This window comes from Calliphora vicina, chromosome 2 (genome assembly GCF_958450345.1).
Source record: "Calliphora vicina chromosome 2, idCalVici1.1, whole genome shotgun sequence".
Lineage (NCBI taxonomy): Eukaryota > Metazoa > Arthropoda > Insecta > Diptera > Calliphoridae > Calliphora > Calliphora vicina.
Genome location: NC_088781.1, coordinates 26776185 through 26798245, shown reverse-complemented (window position 1 = coordinate 26798245; position 22061 = coordinate 26776185). Strand labels below are relative to the sequence as shown.

Genomic DNA, 22061 nt, shown 5'->3' with positions numbered 1-22061 from the left:
AATGTGCCATATTTTGGTAAACAAATATAAAAGAACTCGACAAGCAATTTACTGATAAGACATTTTCTTATTCAATGAAAATGGAATATTACAAAATGATAAATTAATATAAATAGTGCTCTACGGGCAAATACTAAAAATACTGTGGCTGGCCCGGCAATAAAATGATCAGACGATAGCAACACTTTGTTAATCGTATTCTGCGAGAGAGTAGGTAAGGTGATCGAACCAACTACAACAATAATGATATGTATTTATGAAAAGAGCAGCGACGGCGATATCAGTTACTATGGCAATTAATCGAACAAATTGTAGAAATAATTCTGAGCAGCAGACGTATAAATACGACTTGATTATTTACAAAATACAAAAACAACTTGGAAATGTTGATAATGTGGGTTAATAGACGACTTTTGAGAGCTGTATAAGGGAAATAATCTATTAAAATAAAGATATTAGTTACAATGACAGGTTGAAAAAATATACAGTTCATGATTTATGATTGTTTACAACAAACAAGTCTAAAATATTGATCAAGGACTATTGGACTTGACTTTTGACAGTTGTTTAACGGTAATAAAAGTTGGTCTTAAAATTTAGAAATTTAATGTTATTTATGTTTAAAGTTGAAGAAGTCTTAAGCTGGAGGTCCAAACCACGCGTTTTACGCTTTTTCACATTCTACGCGGCTGTCAAAAAAGTAGAATCAATGTATTTGTACGCTGCAAGTTACAAGTACATCTACTTTCTACTTTTATAAGCGTCACAAGCGGCGCACGAACATGTCACCTGATTTTGACAATTTACATATATTCTTTTTTTAATGTGTATTTTTCAATTTTAATAAATTAAAACAAGTTTAATGGTGAACAAATAAATAAAAGCTACAGAAAACGCGAAGTTTTTTTAATAATAAAAAAAAATTAACGCTTAAAAAGCATCGCATGTAATTTGAAGCGTAGAATGTGAAGTAGGTATGAAAAGCACGAATACGCGTAGTGTGGACCTCCAGCTTTAAATAGACAAAGTTTCAAATTTAAAAGAGGTTTTTAAAATTATTCTAAATTTGTATTAAAAAAATAATCTGTCGTTGAATGGTCCGATTTGCAATAAAATGTGGTAATATAGGTACAAAGCTTCAAAAGAATTAATTCTTAATTCAATCTTCAAAATCAAATTAAATATACATATACTCTTAACAACACCATTAATCCATTTGAGGAGCCGCAGAACAAAAGGTATTTTTTTCTAATTTTTTTACAAATTGATTTTTTGGTATTTTTATAATATTTGAGTTGAAATCTTCTAGAAAAAATAAATTTTCCAAAATTTTTAAATTTTCAACAAGTGCCTTTTGTTCTGCGGGTCCTAATTTTTTGTCTCAATTCCTTAGAACTTCAAACGTATTGAATTCAATGCATTAAGAATTCATTCATTATATAATTAATTCCTTATTGAATGGTTCAAGTTTTCTTTAATTCAAATCCTTTATAAAATAACTTTAAAAATGAATTGAATGATTTAATTTGTATTCGATTGAAATCTATTATAAAAAGGAATCATACAGAGGTTGAATACCCCTTCCTCTCGTGTTTAGATGAGTTATCAAGGATGATTATTGAGGCTACATACATATGTGACAATAAGAAATCCACGATCAGACAGACATTCTCAAATTGACTCCTCCATATTTAGGGATCCATAAAATAAATATTTTGTAGAATATTAAAAAAATACAATTTTTTATTATTTTTTCCCCACATTTATTCTTAAATTTCTTAAAAGGGATGGAATCTATAAAACATTTTACTAATTATACTAAGTCGTAGAGAAATATATACATAGAGCGGAAACTCTCCTGTCAAAGACCTAACTCAGTTGTCAAAAACCTAAGTGGTGAGAATGCATTAGTAAATAAAACTATGTGAAAACAAGTAAGAGAGCAATATTCGGCGGTGCCGAATCTTACTTAAAAATACATTTTTAATTTTTAGGTAAACAAAATTTATTTTTTTTTTTCTAAAGTTGGTTTTTTTCATTTTTTGGAAAAAAAAATTTCGAATTGTTATTTAAAATTTTTTAAATTAAATTTTTTTTTTTTAAATTTTAAAAATTTTTTTGGTGAAAAAAAAATCGGGATAAAAAATATTTTTTCCGATTATGACCCATTGTAGGTCCAACTTACTATGGTCTTATATACGTCGTTGCAAAGGTCTTTGAAATATCTAGCATTAGATATCCATATGTCTTAATGACTTAGTAATCCAGATATAGGTCAAAAATCGAGGTTGTTCTGGTTTTTTCCTCATATCTCAGCCATTTGTGGACCGATTTTGCTGATTTTAAATAGGAAACTTCTCGAAAGCATGTCTGACAGAATTATTGAAGATTTGGATCCCGAATATATCTGGGGTCTTCAGAAAATTGTTTTCAACAGACAGACGGACATGGCTTAATCGACTTCGCTATCTATAAGGATCCAGAATATATATACTTTATAGGGTCGGAAAATTATATTGTGGAAATTACAAACCGGATGACAAACACTTGCCACTCATGGCGAAGGGTATAAAAAAGGGAAAAAACTCCCGCGGATTTCTTATTCATGATTGGGCTGAATATTTATTTTCCGACATAAATATAATGAAACCTGAAGATACACCTTAACCCTCTGTAGGGTACATCCGTCTCAAGCATGCAAAAACAATAACAAGTACTTTAAAAAAAGAATACAAACAAACAATAACAAAATATTAATAAATACTGGACATGAGTTTGACTGAAGGTCTCTGTGCGTCTACATAAGACCCAATAGGCTGTTTAAAAATGAGAGCATGATTTTACTTAAATTTTAAAGCCGGTTCTTTATGAAATATACTCACTGTAGCTAAAACAAACTTGTACAAATGATGCACTCTCACTCAGAAATATATATATTGAAGGGGATCGTGGTCTGCTATTGATAATAATATTTTTTTGTGTGGCTGTCAACTGCATTCCAAATTAATCGCACACTGGAACTTGAAATCAGTTGAATTTTGTAAACCGTGAGCACAGGTTGCCATAGTCTGAAATTCGCCAAAGTATTTTATATTTTTACTTTTATACACAACATAAAGAAAAAAGTTTGTAATAAAAAAAATGCCGGTTGATATTAAAAACGTGTTGGTTTGCGATGCAGTCGATAGTGCCTGTGTGGATCTTTTAAAGCAAAATGGCATCAATGTAAATTTTTTTTTGTGTTTTAATTTAAATTTATTTCTTATTTTTTCTTCTTCTTTTATTAATTATGCAAACGTTTTAGTTATATTTGTTGTGTGTAATTCTTAATATTTGATTTATTTTATTCTGTTTTAGGTGACATATAAATTGAAATTGCCCGTTGAGGAACTATGCAAGGAAGTTAAAGTAAGTACAAGTGAACATTTTAAAATATTATTTTTCGAGAGCATAGTACAGTGTCACGAGGAACGACTTTTTTGGGAAGCTGTTGTAGGAATACCTCTTTATTTGAGAACAAAGGATTTTAAAATATTGTCAACTCGTTATTCTCGTTTTGATATTCAGTAAACCTATATTTGTAAAAAATTAGAATTGTTGGTCTTATTAAAATTCGCTAATAAATACAAACATAATTTCGCTATATTTCTATGAAAAATCACAAATATTCAAAAATTATGCATTTTATCCCAGAGCATAAAATATTAAACTCCCCACTTTGATAAAATGTATAAAATGTGTCTCCTTATACTGATCTTTTCCGATTTTCAATGCTCCCAAGTTTTAAAATTGTTCTGACAATTTGGTTGCACATTTTATATGAAGTTTTGAGTCAAATTATTTAAAAAACAAGTAAGAGAGCTATATTCGGCTGTTCCGAATCTTATATACCCTTTACCAAATTATACTTTAAAATAATAATTTTAAATATTTTTAGGTAAACAAAATTAAAAAAAATTTCAATTTAAAAAAAATGTTTAACTTATTAGTGAAAATTATTGGAATTTTTTTTTTCAAAATTTCTTTTTTTTGAAATTTATTAGTGAAAAAAATTGTATTACAAAAAAAAATTTTTGGTGAAAAGAAAAAAATCGTGTTAACAAATATTATTCCCGATTTTGACCCATTGTATGTTGGACTTACTATGGCGTTATATATGTCGTTGCAAAGGTCTTTCAAATATCAATAATTAGATATCCATATTGTATATATTAGTGACTTAGTAATCCAAATATAGATCTCTTTTGGTCCCCCCAAATACAGAGCATTACTTTAGCGCCGATTCGGCTGGTTTGCCAGGCCTCACAAATGTTTCATACGCTTCGGATTATCGCTATGGATAAATTTTTCATCGCTAGTAATGATTCGGTTCAAAACTGATTTTCTTTTACAGCGTTTAAGTTGAATTTCAGACATACAAAATCGCCTTTCAAGGTCTCTTAGCTTCAATTCGTTTCAATTTTCCTGCTTTTGGATGAAACTTGTTGCTAGCAAATGTTTTTAAAATTGCTGATTGAGTAGTTGAGTTTGACAACAATCCTTATGGAGTAATGCCTCCAATTCTTGTTCTTCAAACTTTTTTTTTGAATTAAAATATTTAAAATTAATGAAAATAAGTTTGGTGGCCAAGGAATATAATAATAAAATAAACACATAACAATAGTTTTGGAATAGGGCTGGCTGTCTTATAGAGTTACAGCTGCAATGCCTTTAATTATATAAACCATCTAAATAGTTTAGTTATTTTCCTCAAAATTAGATAAACCAATCGATTTTCTAAAATGATTGTTAAGATTATTTAGTAACTTATTTTATCAAGTCAATCACTTTTTGTTTATCATCAATTTGTCAGCAAATAAAACTATTTATTGTCACACACATTAGTTAAGAAATTGTTAGAAATGTTACTTTTTCAAGTGGCGTAAGTCAATTTAGCTTAATATAGTTGGGTTAATTCATAATCTATACAACATTTTTTATATGATAAGAACCATATAGGATGTCTAGATAAGGAATTCAGAAGAGCACAGGCACTTTGTTCTCGTTTTGATATTCGGTAAACCGAATTTTGTACTATAGAAAAACGTAATTGTTGGTCTTATAAAAATTCGCTAATAAATAAATAATTTCGCTGTATTTTTTTTATGAAAAATCACAAATATTCAAAAACATATAAAGAGTGTCTCCTTTATACTGATCTTTTCCGATATTCAGTGCTCCCAAGGTCTAAAATTGTTCTCTACAAATTGTTTCACCAATTGTTTTACCTAAAATTTTTATAAAAACAGAAATCAGTACTTTTTTATTCAGATAATTTCTTCAATAATATGGATTTGTAATAAGATTAATCTTGTATATTTCATAATTAGACAATTTCGGAAAAAATATATATTTAAGAAAAAGAAAGGCAGCAGTTTTTTTTTTGTGCCGCGTAAGTTTTGGAAATCCCGTTATTTCAAAAAAGAAATTATACCAAAATGTCCGTTCGTTTGACGTTTTAAAACTATTAAATATGAGTAAAAGAGCTATATTCGGCTGTGCCTTATGTACATTTTCCAAATTATACTCAAAAATACATATATATATTTTAAATATTATTTAAACAAAATTAATTTTTTAAACAATTTAAAAATGTTTTTAAATTTTTTTTTAAAAAAGTAATAACATTTTTTTTTTCCAAATTTTTTAATTTAATTGACAAAAAAAATTTTTTGATGAAAAAAAAAATTCGGGTTAAAAAATATTTTTCCCGATTTTGACCCTTTGTAGGTCCATTTGACTATAGCATTATATATGTACATCGTTGCAATGGACTTTGAAATATCTATCATTAAATATCTACATATATTGTCTATATTAATGACTTAGTAATCCAGATATAGATCAAAAATAGGGCAAAAATCGATGTTTTTTCCTTATATCTCAGCCATTTGTGGGCCGATTATGTCTATTTTAAAATACAATTAGTCAAAATTGAGAAAAATATTTTTTAAATCAAATTTTTTTTCATCAAAAATTTTTTTGTCATAAATTGTTTTTCCAAAGAAAAAAAATTTGGATAAAACTTTTTTTAAAATAAATAAATAAAACAATTTCTAAAAAAAAAAATTTCAAAAATAATTTTGAAAAAAAAAATATTTACCTAAAAATATATTTAAAAAAAATTATGTTAAAGTATAATTTGGTGAAGGGTCTATAAGATTCTGCACAGCCGAATGTAGCTCTCTTACTTGTTTTAAATTAAAAAATATTTTTTTTTAAAAAAATTAAAAAAAAAATTATTTTAAACTTTTACTGATTTCTTTATTTATTTTATTAATTTTTATTTTCTGTTTTAGAACTATGATGCTGCTATTGTACGTTCCGATACAAAGATCACCAAACAAGTTCTGGAAGCTGGAGCTGGTAGTTTGAAAGTTGTTGGCCGTGCAGGCGCCGGTGTAGATAATATTGATGTTCCCGCTGCTACAGATAACAAAGTTATTGTATTAAAGTAAGTAATTATAAAGTAAATAGTAATTTAAAATTTAGAAATCTAAGATATTGTTACGTATTAACCTTTTCAAAACGCTGGTTTATTTCCTTTAAATAAACCGGATACTTTTGATTGCAAATAAAAGCCGTTTAGTTGTTTGAAAATTGTAACAACTCTTTATTTATTTAAAATGTACAACAACCACAGAATTAAATAGTCACTCAATGTTTTTTTTATACACGTTTATAAATTCTCAGAAATACAGACACTTTATAATGTACACGAATTCACTTGAAAAATACAGCACACTTTAAGGCACTCAGTTGATGTTTATTCGAATAGCGTCTCTGATAAACTCACTCACGACTGCAACCTCTGCCACTATTTATAACACTGCCATCCAAGGCATATTTTACCAGGTGGCAGCGTAACGCCAACTGACTATTTTTTGCTCTACTCGTGTTTCGCCTTGTGAAATATCAAAAGCTTGTTTACAAAAATTTTTAAATTTGTTATAAGATTAAAACGATTATTTTATATTTAAAAAGTGAGTATTTGTCACCGCTTTATGTGTATAAAATATTTAAAAGTGTTAAAAAAACTATTTCATTTATAAAAGTGTGTTTTTGTGAATTTTTTTTGACACTTTACACGGTTTTGCACAAACAAAAATGATTATAGTTCTTGTATTGTTGTAGTTACGCTGCCACCTTGTTAATACATCTTGCTGCCATCTGCACTTTAGATTTTTCTTTAACTGTCTAGATGTTTCTAATACATACGCCATTTGTGGCGTACAATGTTCTTTAACTGAATATTCGAATTCGAATATATGGTCGCAGCAAACAGCATTGCCAACTTACGATCAATGGTCAACTGAAAGCTTTTATTCAATGTTAATAATGCCCACAGATATGTTACAGTTTGCTATTACAGCACTGTTATTTGAAAGCATTAGGCTACTTTTAAATCAGCCGTTAAAATCGTTATATTTGAATTCAAGTACAATTTCGTAACAATATTTTGGTCCTGCTAACCAAATAGTTTACAACAGGCAATATTTAACTTATTGCAACGAGTTAACTTTTGCCACAATTTCTCAAGTCATATGTTCTCTATTCACATATCCTTTAAAATTGTCTAGGTCAATTAACTCTTAAAACGATTCCAATTTTACTTACAAGACTACTTGATATAAACACTCCCACACAAAATATTGTTATTTAGCGTTAGATCAATGCACATGTAATTAAAATATTAGCGCACTTTAATCTACTTAAGATATCTGGCAAAATATTTTCAGGGTCAATTAACTCTCTACAATAATATTGAAATATTTCGATATGAATCAAATTTACAAGAGATTAAATACTCCTACACAATTACAAGCAAACATGTACGTAAGTGCAAAAATATTCCATAGTTCCAAAATAAAAAAAAAACAAATCAGACAGCCCTGTTGGAAAATTATGATACTATTCAAGGCGAATATAAACAACAACTACAGCTTTAACAAAAGGAATTCGTTTGCCATAATTTTTTCATATTAAAAATATACGAGTATTGGCAATTATAAATTGTCAAAATTTGACAACCATCGATATGTATAACCCTAAATCCTAATCCCTTATTCTATGACCTCATAAAGGCAATTATGGAAAAAGGATTTAAACATTTTTGTATAAATTTCTTATTGAACCTTTGGCTCTTAATATGAAATGCGTTTATTATTTTTGGGTAGTGTATCTGCATAAAGTCAATGTATAATTAACATAAACAAAAATTTGCATAATTTTATGTCTAGTCAAAATAAACAATTTAAACCACCATTAACTACAACTGCTATTATATTGAACTTACACTTTATGTCAGCCTCTATTATCCTAATATTACTAAAAAGCCTATAAATATTTTTAAATAAATCAGTATATCGTCATATTAAATGCAAACGGACGTAACTACACTTTTTTATTGAGTTTACAGGAGAAGCAAACAACGTATAGGTACTAAAATTTTGAACTTATAAGAATTTCGTAAGTAACAACAAATTCAAAGTATACTTAAGCAAAAATAAAAATAAACTGTATGGGAATTATAACAAGACAATTTGTATAAAACCAATTTGTACGAATTACTCACAAAAGGTTAAAAGTGACTACACTCTAGATTACTTAGAGACACAAAAAGAAATTTTTAAAATTTAAAAAAAAAAATGTAAAATTTAAAAAAAAAAAATTTAAATTTAAAAAAAAAAAAATTTTAAATTTAAAAAAAAATATTAAAAAATTTAAAATAACAATCGAAAAATTTTTTTATCCAAAAAAATTAAAAAAACAACTGGAAAAAAAATTTTGTTTACCTAAAAATATTTAAAATTTTGAAGTATAATTTGGTGAAGGGTATATAAGATTCGGCACTTGTTTTTATTCAATTCGAAATTTTCAGGAGATGGTTTGTAAAGAAAAAAATTAAAAATACCGGGTAAAACTCTGAATTTTGTTTTTTGAGTCCAGTCAACTGTAATAAAAAAAGCTCCCTAAAGTATGCAGTACAAATTTAGATATTTTATTTGCAAATAAATAAGAAGAGGCAGGTGTATGTGGTTTGGTGAAACTTGAAGAACTAACATTAGTAAATACTACCGGGCGAAGCCGGGGTGGTCAGTTAGTAATATATAAATTGGAATCAGCCAATTGATCAAGTGTAGTTATTTATAACTTTTTGCATAGTTACGTCCATTTGAATTTCTTTAATAAAGCCGCCGCACAGTGCGGGAACTGAGAAAAAAGTGGAAATAAATCTGTAACTTCTAAACGAATAGATCGATTTTAATAAAAGTTCCCATGGTTATAAGGGAGGTATTGTTAAATTTAAGTGTTGAATATGGGGGCGCCGAGCCACAATGCCCCAAATTGGGGCACCTAGGGTATAACAAAAATTAAAAATTATGCCAAATCCAATATACCCTTCACCAAATTATACTTCAAAGTACAAATTTTAAATATTTTAGGGTAAACAAAATTTTTTTTTCCAAAATTGTTTTTTTAATTTTTTGGAAATTTTTTTTTTTGGAATTGTCATTTAAATTTAAAAATTTTTTTTTGGTGACAAACAAATTCGGGTTAAAAAATATTTTTCCAGATTTTGACCCATTGTAGGTCCAACTTACTATGGTCTTATATACGTCGTTGCAAAGATCTTTGATATATCTATCATGAGATATCCATATTGTCAATATTAATGACATAGTAATCCAGATATAGGTCAAAAATAGGTCAAAAATCGAGGTGGTCCTGGTTTTTTCCTCATATCTCAGTTATTTGTGAACCGATTTTGCTGATTTTAAATAGGAAACTTCTCGAAAGCAGGTCTGACAGAACTATTGAAGATTTTGATCCCGAAGATTACGAGGGTAAAGGGTATAAAAAAAGTCGTTTTTTCGCGATTTCTTTTTTCGAAAAAAGTACTTACATTAATTTTAAATTATACAGAAAAAAAAGATAAATAATGTATTTATATTTTTCTGAAAGATAACATCTCGGGAAATATTATAAAAGTAAAATAAAGTCAAAATTCGTATTAGTGCGTGGTCCAGATCCTTCCGAAGTAGACATATTTTTTATGTAAATTTCAACTTTAGACAACATGTTCTCTAATCGCATATGCCCAAATATGTTCTTCAATACTGCGCAAAAGGGATTTCATAGCCCCGAACATGGTGCCTTAAATAGTTCCAAAAATCAAAAAAATCCAATTTTTGGGATTTTTGAAAAGTTTTTTTGGGAATTGTGCAATTGTCATTAACAATTCACAAATATCTTTTTCACTTTTGGATTTCGATCAAAAGTTTCTATATAAGTGTAAAATTTCATTAGAAACGATTCATAAACAAAATTTTTGTTGCATTTTAAAAATTAAAATTAAAAAAAAAAAATTTATTCCCATATTTTTGAAAAAAGACTTCTATAATTTGTTTAATTCTTAAAAATTTTGTAAATTTCTGAAAAGAGGACATAATTTCCTAAACGTTGATATATAATATGTATATCTTTTCCTTTCCATTTGCATTTAAGATGACGATATGTATGTTTTATATTTTCACTAGTTTTACCTTTTCCAGTCTCTATATTCGCTTTATTTATTTGTATTTTGTTTGTATTTTTTGTTTTCTCCTGCAGCACCCCAGGAGGCAATTCAATTTCGGCTTGTGAATTGACATGCATACTAATTGGCACTTTGGCACGTCCCGTTGTACCGGCCGTCCAGAGTATGAAGGAGGGACGTTGGGATAGAAAACTATACAGTGGCAGTGAATTGTATGGCAAGACATTGGCTGTTTTGGGTTTGGGACGCATCGGTCGTGAGGTGGCTGCACGCATGAAAACCTGGGGTATGCGTGTAAGTATTTATTGTACACCTTTAATAAGGTGATGATGTTGGAATAATTGTTTTCGGTTTCTTTTTTTGGGGAAATTAATTTTGTAATTGTTTTGATTTGTTTGTAGGTTATTGGTTATGATCCCATTACGACAGCGGAAGAAGCTAAGGCTGTGGGTATTGAGAAAATGGAATTAGATGAAATTTGGCCTTTGGCTGATTACATTACAGTGCATACCCCACTCATACCGGCAACAAGAAGTAAGTAAAATCAGTGTCATTGTGTAAATTAATGCGAAAAGTTAAGAAATTTGTTAAAAATTTATTTCCATACAAAATTGGTCTTTTAATAACCAATTTTAAAAATAATTTTCTATTCAAGTTTAAAACGTTTAGTTTTGCAAAATAAGTCCTTTAATTCAAAGTTTTTAAACTTTTTAATAATGCATCTAAATTCTCATAACATCTCTTCTAATTTCCCCTCCTTCTAGATCTCATCTCCACCGAAACCTTATCGAAATGCAAAAAAGGCGTTAAAGTTGTTAATGTAGCCCGTGGCGGCATCATCGACGAACAAGCCGTTCTCGATGCCCTCGAATCGGGTCAATGTGGTGGCGCCGCCTTTGATGTCTACGCCGAAGAACCACCCAAGTCCGAAGTAACCAAAAAACTAATTAACCATCCCAAAATTGTGGCCACTCCCCATTTGGGTGCCAGCACCGGTGAGGCCCAAGTACGTGTAGCCGTTGAAGTAGCCGAACAATTTATTGCCTTGACTGGCAAATCGAAAACTTACACCACATACCCGGGTGTAATAAATCGTGATGTTTTGTCTAATTATCAGTAGAAATCAAAGGCCTCTCAGTGGGGGGTTCATTATAAGGGGTCATTAAGCTAGAAAAAAAAACAACCAGCTTGATGACGACCACGATAATGTTGTCTTTGCCACTGAATTACACAAATTGCATCAGTTTTATTTACATTCATTCATACGTCCATTCATTTGATTTGATTAAGAAATTACTTATCACTAGAATTTTGTTTACTTCGAAATTGTTTTTTTTATTTTTACATTTTTTTCCTTTTATTACAATATAAAAAAACACAGTTTATTTTTCAGTGAAAAATAATACATATTAAAATATGTAAATAAAAACATTGAAAACAAAAATAAAATAATAATTTGCTATCATTTAATCAAAAACTAATTAAAATAAGTGCGTAACAATTTGTTCTAATTTGCACTCAACAAATATGTAGTGTTAGTGACAATACTAAACTATATTCCGTAATTTAAGACCTTTTACCAAATATATATGTTAGGAAAATGAAAAATTTTGGAGAATCATTGAAACTGAATTCAGATGGCTTGAATTTATTTTGGGATTTCAAAATGAAAAAAAAATCAGTAACACATATCGGTAGAAAAAAAAAACTGTTAACTGTTAAAAACTTGCTATATTCGGCTGTGCCGAATCTTATATACCCTTCACCAAATTATACTTCAAAATTTTCAATTTTTTGTTTTTTCAATTTTTTTTTATGAAAAAAAAATTCGGGTTAAAAAATATTTATTCCGATTTTGACCCATTGTAGTTTCAACTTACTATGGTCTTATATAAGTCGTTGCAAATGTCTTTGAAATATCTATCATTAGATATCCATATTGTCTATATTAATGTCTTAGTAATCCAGATGTATGTCAAAAATAGGTCAAAAATCGAGGTTGTCCTGGTTTTTTCCTCATATCACAGCCATTTGTGGACCGATTTTGCTGATTTTAAACAGCAAACTTCTCGAAAGCATGTCTGACAGAATTATTGAAGATTTGGATCCCGAAGATATCTGGGGTCTTCAGAAAATTGATTTCAACAGACAGACGGGCAGACAGACAGACGGACATGGCTTAATCGACTCCACTATCTATAAGGATCCAGAATATATATACTTTATAGGGTCGGAAATGAAAAATGTAGAAATTACAAACGGAATGACAAACAAGGGTATAAAATATGCTTTTAAAATTACAAGAGTTTTTTCATTAATTTGATATCAAACATAAATTAGAGTCACCAGATTTTGGAAATTTATATAAACTATAAATAATTATGGTAATACTTCTTCTTGTCGGAGGGTATATTCAAAACCCTCTATCTTAGAAAACAAAAGTTCTTCTACAATATTGTTACAGTTTCACCTTTTAAAAACGTTGGTATATTTCCTTTAAATAAATCGGATTGTATCGAGGGACAAAACAAAAGTTTTCAGGAGAGCAAAAAACTGTTTATTGAATTCTTTCTTCCACAATGTTGTTACCATTTTACCTTTTAAAAACGGTGGTATATTTCCTTAAAATAAATCGGATTATTTTAAATTGCAAATAAAAGCGCCAAGTAGTTTCAAAATTGTAACAACTCTTTATTTATTAAAATTTACACTACAATTTTGTAGCTGTATGCAATTTAGTTGCGCAAATCTGTTTTTCATTTTCTAAAACATCAATGAAAAAACTAGCAAACTTGCTGTGTACAAGCAAGTCTGTACTCAAATTTCAAAAAAAAACCTCTGACATCAACAAACACTTAAATTGCGCAGAAGACTTGCGCAACTAATTGCCTAATGTGAGAGGAGTATTATATTACACACGATTGATGTTAAATATAATATCCCCTATTATACCCTGACTCATACACAACTCGCTCTTACTATTTATATACACAGCGCCATCTTCTAGAATGTTATATTTCCACATTGATAACCTAAAGCTTTTAAAAAAACTTCAAAGTAAATGTTGTCATACTTATAAACAATGTTAATAAAAGCATGTTATCAACATTGCTTATAAGCAGACGCTTCTACCGATGGAAAATGTAAACAAACATCGAGCTCTTTTTCTTGTTTAAAAGCTTATTGGCCAAGTTATTAGCGAATTTAGATATTTTGAGTTTTTATATACAAAATCGAATTTTGTTCAGAAATATGAGTGATCACAGATCGAGCTCTTTTTCTTGACTAAACGCTTATTGGCCAAGTTATTAGCGAATTTAGATATTTTGAATATTAATATAAAAAATCGATTTTTGTTCAGAAATATGAGTGATCACAGATCGTGCTCTTTTTCTTGATGAAACGCTTATTGGCAAAGTTATTAGCGAATTTAGATAATTTGAGTTTTTATATAAAAAAATCGATTTTTGTTAAGAAATATGAGTGATCACAGATCGAGCTCTTTTTCTTGATTAAACGCTTATTGGCCAAGTTATTAGCGAATTTAGATATTTTGAGTTTTATATAAAAAAATCGATTTTTTGTTAGAAATATGAGTGATCACAGATCGATCTCTTTTTCTTGATTAAACGCTTATAGGCTAAGTTATTAGCGAATTTAGATATTTTGAGTTTTTATATAAAAATCGATTTTTTGTAAGAAATATAAGTGATCACAGATCGAGTTCCTTTTCTTGATTAAACGCTTATTGGCCAAGTTATTAGCGAATTAAGATATTTTGAGTTTTTATATAAAAAATAGATTTTTTGTCAGAAATATAAGTGATCACAGATCGTGCTCTTTGGCTTGATTAAACGCTTGTAGGCCAAGTTATTAGCGAATTTAGATATTTTGAGTTTTTATATAAAAAACATATTTTTTGTCAGAAGTATGTGTGATCACAGATCGAATTTAGATATTTTGAGTTTTTATATAAAAAACATATTTTTTGTCAGAAGTATGTGTGATCACAGATCGAGCTCTTTTTCTTGATTAAACTCTTATTGGCCAAGTTATTAGCGAATTTAGATATTTTGAGTTTTTATATAAAAAAAATGATTTTTTGTCAGAAATATGAGTGATCACAGATCGAGCTCTTTTTCTTGATTAAACGCTTATTGGACAAGTTATTAGCGACTTTAGATATTTTGAGTTATTATATAAAAAACAGATTTTTTGTTAGAAATATGAGTGATCACAGATCGATCTCTTTTTCTTGATTAAACGCTTATTGGCTAAGTTATTAGCGAATTTAGATAATTTGAGTTTTTATATAAAAAATCGATTTTTGTTAAGAAATATGAGTGACACAGATCGAGCTCTTTTTCTTGATTAAACGCTTATTGGCCAAGTTATTAGCGAATTTAGATATTTTGAGTTTTTATATACAAAAATCGATTTTTCGTCAGAAATATGACAGATCACAGATCGAGCTCTTTTCTTGATTAAGCGCTTATTGGCCAAGTTATTTGCGAATTTAGATATTTTGAGTTTTTTTTTTGAAATATGAGTGATCACAGATCGAGCTCTTTTTCTTCATTAATCGCTTATTGGCTAAGTTATTAGCGAATTTAGATATTTTGAGTTTTTAAATAAAAAATCGATTTTTTGGTCAGAAATATGAGTGATCACAAATCGAACTCCTTTTCTTGATTAAACGCTTATTGGCCAAGTTATTAGCGAATTTAGATATTTTGAGTTTTTATATAAAAAAATCGATTTTTGTTCAGAAATATGGGTGATCACAGATCGAGCTCTTTTTCTTGATTAAACGCTTATTGGACAAGTTATTAGCGACTTTAGATATTTTGAGTTTTTATATAAAAAAATCGATTTTTTGTCAGAAATATGAGTGATTACAGATCGAGCTCTTTTTCTTGATTAAACGCTTATTGGCCAAGTTATTAGCGAATTTAGATATTTTGAGTTTTTATATAAAAAAAATCGATTTTTGTTCAGAAATATGAGTGATCACAGATCGAGTTCCTTTTATATAAAAAAATAGATTTTTTTTTGTCAGAAATATGAGTGATCACAGGTCGAGCTCTTTTTCTTGATTAAACGCTTATTGGCCAAGTTATTAGCGAATTTAGATATTTAATTATTTTAATTATTTTTAAACCTTAAACTATTTAATTAACTACCTAAGTTGTAGGGCATGAAAACAAATTTAACAATACTATTAATAACTATAAAAATAATTAATTTAAAGGGTTTTATAATCTAATTTGTTACCATGTATTTACTAATTTTATTCATTTATTTACACAGTATGAGTTTATGATTGCTAGTTATTGGTTTATTGCACAAATCAACAAATCAACAAAATAATTATAATTTATCACGTGCTAATATTGTTTATCTATAAAATATTTATTTTTAAATTAATTATTATTTATTGATATTGATTTCCAATTCTGTTAAATCATTAACTGTAAATTATGTAATACATAATTACGCATATAACAAAAATTGTTTAACCTACATATACAAATTACAAGGAAAGGAAATCTTCTAGGAAAGGAAATACGGGGATGAAATTTTCACCAAATAGTCTTTGTTGATTAGAAATTTATTGAAAATTGACAAAATCGGTTAGGTAGAATCACAGTTATGGATCAAAATGTGAGGCAACTTCAATACAGCTCTTTTGCAAAATGGTCGACCCTTGGTTTCTCCCAGTCCCCATAAAAATTTCTTCACGGATTATGGTTCTACTGTACATAAATAAATGCCTATAGAATAGTATAATGCATAAAAAATTCGCCAAAAATTAAGTTTCATGTAAAATCAAATCAGAAAGCGAAATTTTGTTTGGATCGGTCCACATAGGACCATAGCCACTCATTAAAATCATTTAAATACGCATAAATCTCTTTCAAATATCAGATTGAAATTTGAAAAAAAAAATTATTTTATATATAGAAATCGACGTTTCGAATTTTAAGAAGATCGGTCAATAAATGTTCATGGCTCCCATATAAGGACTACTTGCGAAGAAACACACTTAAATACACATGTAATTTAAGTCTAAAACATAATTACAAATTCCAAAAAAATGTTCAAGAGCTTGAATTTTTGGGGCCGCGAACAAAAGCAACTTTTTTTGAAAATTTAAAAATTTTGGGAAATTGATTTTTTCTAGAAGATTTCAACCCAAATATTAAAAAATACTAAAAAAGCAATTTGTAAAAAATTCGAAAAAGTACATTTTGTTCTGCGGCTCCTCATATGTATATATTACGGTTGTGATATTTTCCATTATTTGGGAAACTTTATTTATGCCAAGGTGCATTTAATAAGGTGCCATCGGCAGCACAGCTGATTATAGAAATAGCACGCACAAATGTCAAACTACATATATAAAAAATATTCGCCCGTATGTCAAACTCTATATATAAAAAATAAGTGAATTCGCCTGTATTTATTTCAATTCGCCACTGCTGTCACCTTGTTAAATACGCCTTGATTTATGCGGTAAAACACATTTCAATTATTACGGTAACGTTATTTTAATTTCCTTTAAACTATTTATAAAGGATTAATTAAATATAAATGATATTTTAAGGCTGTTGAGAATTATGTATAATTACTTAATTTAACAATTATTTTATATATTTCATACATACTTAGTATTATTGAGTGCAACAGTTGCATGTGTGACATAAGGTTATTTATGATTATAATATGAATTTGTTCTTAGTCATCATTAAAAGCATTATTTTATCAGGTGTCTATTAATAGATATTCAAATACACGACTATACACCAATGCATATTAGGGTAGCCACTACATTTGACTTTTATGATTTTCGGAGCACCCAAGAAATAAAATTGTTCTCCATTATCGAAAAACCAAATGCTGAAAATTAGAAAAATTTGAAAAAAAAAATTTAATTTAAATGTTGAAAAATTAATATACCAATTAAAAATAGTTTTTGTATTGCATTTAGAGTATCCAAAACCGAAACCGAAAACCGGTCAACCGGTTTTTTCAACTTTGTAAACTCCACCGGTTTTGGTTTTTTTAACTTTTCGGTTTTTTGACAAACCGGTTTTTGTATGAAGGTTAACCGGTTTTAATTAAATATATTTTTTAAAGCTCATTCAAACATTTTATGTAAAACTTTGATACCATTTTCAAAAATATTGATTTATTTTATAGAAAATTATAGCATTTCGTAAAATAAATAAAATAATTGCATAAAGATAGAGCCTTAAGAATTCAAAAATGATAAATTTCCGAAGATTTAGTACACAATTCTTAATACAATTCCGTCCACAAATAAAAATATTTAATATAAACCGGTTAACCGGTTATTTTGAAGACAAAAAACGATACTTTATAGAAAAATAAAAGTAAAAATCATGCATTTAAATTCGACAGAAATAACTTTCATACAGACATAAATCACAAGACATAATTTCATGACGATCGGTCCATAATTAGTCATAGCTCCCATATGAGGGCATCTTCCGAAAATCATTCAAAATAAAATAAATTATTGAAATTTTAATAGAAAACTGTTTTTGCTCTTTTACTTAGTATAGGGTATTATATGGTCGGGCTTGACACACCATACTTTCTTACTTGTTTTTATTTGGATTTCATTAACCCATATTAATCCGAAGTAAAGTATGTACACTGTTCAAACAATTTCGAATAAATTTAAATATTACAAAGAATATTGTAAAATTATGAGAGAAAGTTTAGTATATGGAAGCTATGGAATTAGGTGGCATGTATTCTATATATATATTAGAGTGACAATCAGTTGTATGGAACAAATTTTTTGTTAAAATTTTGAAGAGTGCCGGGTGGAATATTGTGACACTATGCCTAAAAGTTAAGTGCTGAAAATTTGAGCCAAATCGGTCAAAGTTCAGATATATGCAAAATTATACTATTTATATGGAATAAATAGGTGAAACTCGTTAAATTTCTGCATTGTTTTCTAGAAATGTATAGATTTATTTATACTAATGAATAATTCATGAAAAAAATTTTTTTGGAAGTTAACCCTGCATCTCCTTTGGGTCAAAATGACCCAAAAACTGTATTATCGCCAAAATTCGGGAAAAATTAAGGAAATTGGGCTCATTCGCCTAAATATGGACAAAAAATTAGTTTTTCTTGAAAATCGCAAAATTTAAATCGCAGGTACGGAAAAACTGTAAGAGGTATTGACATAATTTTTTCATATTTTTATTCCCTATTTTGATCTCAATAAATCCCAATGTGATGATCAAAAAATTCTGAAATTTCTTTAACAACATTTTTAAAAATTTGAAAATGGAGATTCGAAACGGCCGTTAAAAAAAATATTTTTTTTTGGCCATACCTACGAAGACAAAAAACTCATACACAAGTAAATACGGATATATTTTAAATAAAAATTGGCTTTTATTTTAATTTTTCTCGAGATATGTTAATTTTTTTCTTTAATTTCTTGTTCAAGTGGCCTGAGACACGTTAGTGGTCTCGCGAATTTTTTTAACCAAATTTTGTCATTTATATCTCATTACAACGATAATTACGTACAAATTTCGATTCTTTTGCATTCAGTTGCAAAAGTATTTATTTAGTAGCAACATTTTTTCAAAAACTGAAAAATTTGCATTTTTTTTCGAATTTTGGCGATAATACAGTTTTTTGATCATTTTGACCCAAAGGAGATACAGGGTTAATTTGCTAAAAAAAAAATTTTAATGTAATATTCATTATTATAAATAAATCTACATATTTCTAGAAAACAATGCAGAAATTTAACGAGTTTCACCTATTTATTCCATATAAATAGTAAAATTTTGCATATATCTGAACTTTGACCTCGATGCGCGTCCAGAAATAGTTGTCCGATTTGGCTCAAATTTTCAGGATTTAACTTTTAGGCCTAGTGTCACAATATTCCACCCGGTACTCTTCAAAATTTTAACAAAATTTTTTCCATACAACTGATTGTCACTCTAATATGTATGTAAAAGTATTAAATTAAGACTATAATTTTTATTATAGGTACAAGTAATTTATAATATCAACTTTTTTATAACTTATACATACAGTGTGAAGCAAAACTGTCCAGATGTTTTGCATTAAAAATGTAAGGTAATGAAAGTAATACAAATATAGGTGTATTATCAAATATATATATTTTTTACTATTATTGAACATTATTCTAAATTATAAAGAACAAAAACTTATATAAATTTCTTCAAAAAAATAAAAAAAAAGCAAAAAATTCACTATTTGGACACATTTGCACTGTTTGCGGGGTTTGTTGAAAATCATTTATAGTTTCCAATTTAATATTTCGTTTTGTAGCCAACTTTTAACTATTTTGGCAGTGTGCTTCGGATCCCCGTCTTGCTGAAAAACTACTTGTTCAGCTGGATAAGCACTCTCGTCAACAAAATCTGGTAAATTTGTGTGTAAAATATTCAAATAATCCTCCTTTTTCATTATACCTTGGATTCTCACCAAAGGTCCAATGTTCCACCAAGTAAAACATCCCCACACCATAATACTGCCGCCACCATGTTTCATCGTTTCCTTCACTTGGTGTTTTTGGATGCGATCATGAGGCCTATGCCAAAAATATTCTTTTCCATCAGACTGGTATCGGTTGACTTTCGTTTCATCACTCCAAATAACCCGCTTCCAATCATCTACTGTCCAATTTTTGTGGGTTTTACAGAAATGAAGGCGCCTTTTCACATTTCTATCGGAAAGTGCTGGCTTTTTCTTTTTCACACTGGCTACTAAACCAATTCTGTTTAATGCGCTTCTGACCGTCCAGGAACTGACATCCTTGCCAATACTTTTTGCAGCATTTTTGGGTGTTTTGGTGGCCTTATGATGTAACAAACGTTCAATCTGCCGGGCATCACCATCAGAAAGCAGTCTTGGTCGACCCCCTTTGTTATTATTGCAAGCTACATTACGTCGGTTTTTTATGTTATTTACCGTGGATTTGCTTAAATTTAATCTTTCAGCAATTTTACGGCATGAGTAATTATTTTGCAACAAATTTATCACGTTGTTTTCAATGTCAGATGGCGTTTTTCTCATTTTGAAAGATCTTTTATTTTTTAATTAAAATTCACAAAATTTCACTTCACAGGTCAATCAATAATGCGTAAATTGAGGAACAAAATTTTGACAACGAGAAATCAACAAACAAAAAAAAACTAACGGGTCAAATACCGTTATCTTTTAAGAAAGCAATACAGTGATAATGTTTATTACTCGTACAGTGCAAAAGTGTCCAAATAGTGAATTTTTTGTTTTTTGCATTTTTTTATTTTTTTTGAAGAAATTGATATAAGTTTTTGTTCTTTATAATTTAGAATAATGTTCAATAAAATAAAAAAATACATATATTTGATAATACACCTATATTTGTATTACTTTTATTACCTTACATTTTTAATGCAAAACATCTGGACAGTTTTGCTTCCCACTGTACATATGTATAAACCATCCAAGTGCCAAATATAATTACAATGAATCTAATAAATTATTTATGGCAATACCCAATTGCTTTACAAATTCATAGGAAAAGTTTGTATACATATGTTATGTGAAATTTGTATAATAAAAGTTAGATATTGTAATTGAATGTGCTGAAATTGATGAATTGAAAAGGACTTTTTAATGTACGCACATATTGACGATCGGTTGTATACGTAAGCATTTTTACAAACAAAATGTTAAAGGTTATTATTAGTAATTGCATATTAATTACAAATAAATATAATTTCACATACATACATATGTATATTAAATCTAATTATATTTTTATATGAAGTGTTTTTGTATATTTTTTTAATTAGAATACTTTATGAAATAGAAATACATTTGTATAAATAATGTGAAAATTGCAAATTATAAAATTGATGAAAATGTTTTACGAACCATGACATTTGTACATTAGGGTGGACTTTTTAGTAGATGTTTTCACGATTTTATATGAAATAGGTTGCAAAATCCATTATTGCTTCAGTAAATAAGATCAACCAAAATGCATTGCTCTCTTATCGACACTATTAGCCTTAAAAATCGATAGTCCAAAACCAGATAACATTTCCCGACGAATATTGCTAGGTCATTTAATAATTTTATAAGGATTCAGTATATATATACTTTAGTGCCAAACGATCTGCTCATCTTTTGAGGCCAAGAACGAATCAAGCCAATATCTGATACTCTGTTCCAAAGTGAATGATATCCCAGAGAGAGCGTTTTACATTGATCGAAACAAATAGTAGTCGGTCAGGGCACGGTCTGGACTTTAAAGCGGGTGAGGCAAAACTTCCCAAACACTTCATTCTAAATACTTGCTGGGCGTTTTCCGGCCAATGCTCGCTCGATATGGATAGCCTATGATGGTATGGCTAGATTTTAGCAGCTTATAACACAGGTCAACAACAAAAAAAGGCTTCAC

General features: G+C 28.6%; 1 protein-coding gene across 1 annotated transcript; it reads left to right on the top strand.

Annotated features, from left to right (window-relative positions):
* Positions 1-3048: 3048 nt before the first annotated feature.
* LOC135951508 (D-3-phosphoglycerate dehydrogenase) lies at positions 3049-12034 on the top strand. Its single transcript, XM_065501167.1, has 6 exons — positions 3049-3225; positions 3358-3408; positions 6339-6493; positions 10654-10873; positions 10981-11113; positions 11344-12034. The coding sequence occupies exons 1-6, from the start codon at positions 3142-3144 to the stop codon at positions 11697-11699; spliced, it is 999 nt and encodes a 332-aa protein (XP_065357239.1). The 5' UTR covers positions 3049-3141; the 3' UTR covers positions 11700-12034.
* The last annotated feature ends 10027 nt before the right edge of the window (positions 12035-22061 follow it).

Excerpts from the sequence above, each read along its gene's own strand:
- LOC135951508 (XM_065501167.1), top strand. The coding sequence starts at position 3,142 with ATGCCGGTTGATATTAAAAACGTGTTGGTTTGCGATGCAGTCGATAGT. Across the intron at positions 3,409-6,338 it reads AACTATGCAAGGAAGTTAAA|AACTATGATGCTGCTATTGT; the intron begins GTAAGTACAAGT and ends TTTCTGTTTTAG. Across the intron at positions 6,494-10,653 it reads AACAAAGTTATTGTATTAAA|CACCCCAGGAGGCAATTCAA; the intron begins GTAAGTAATTAT and ends TTTCTCCTGCAG.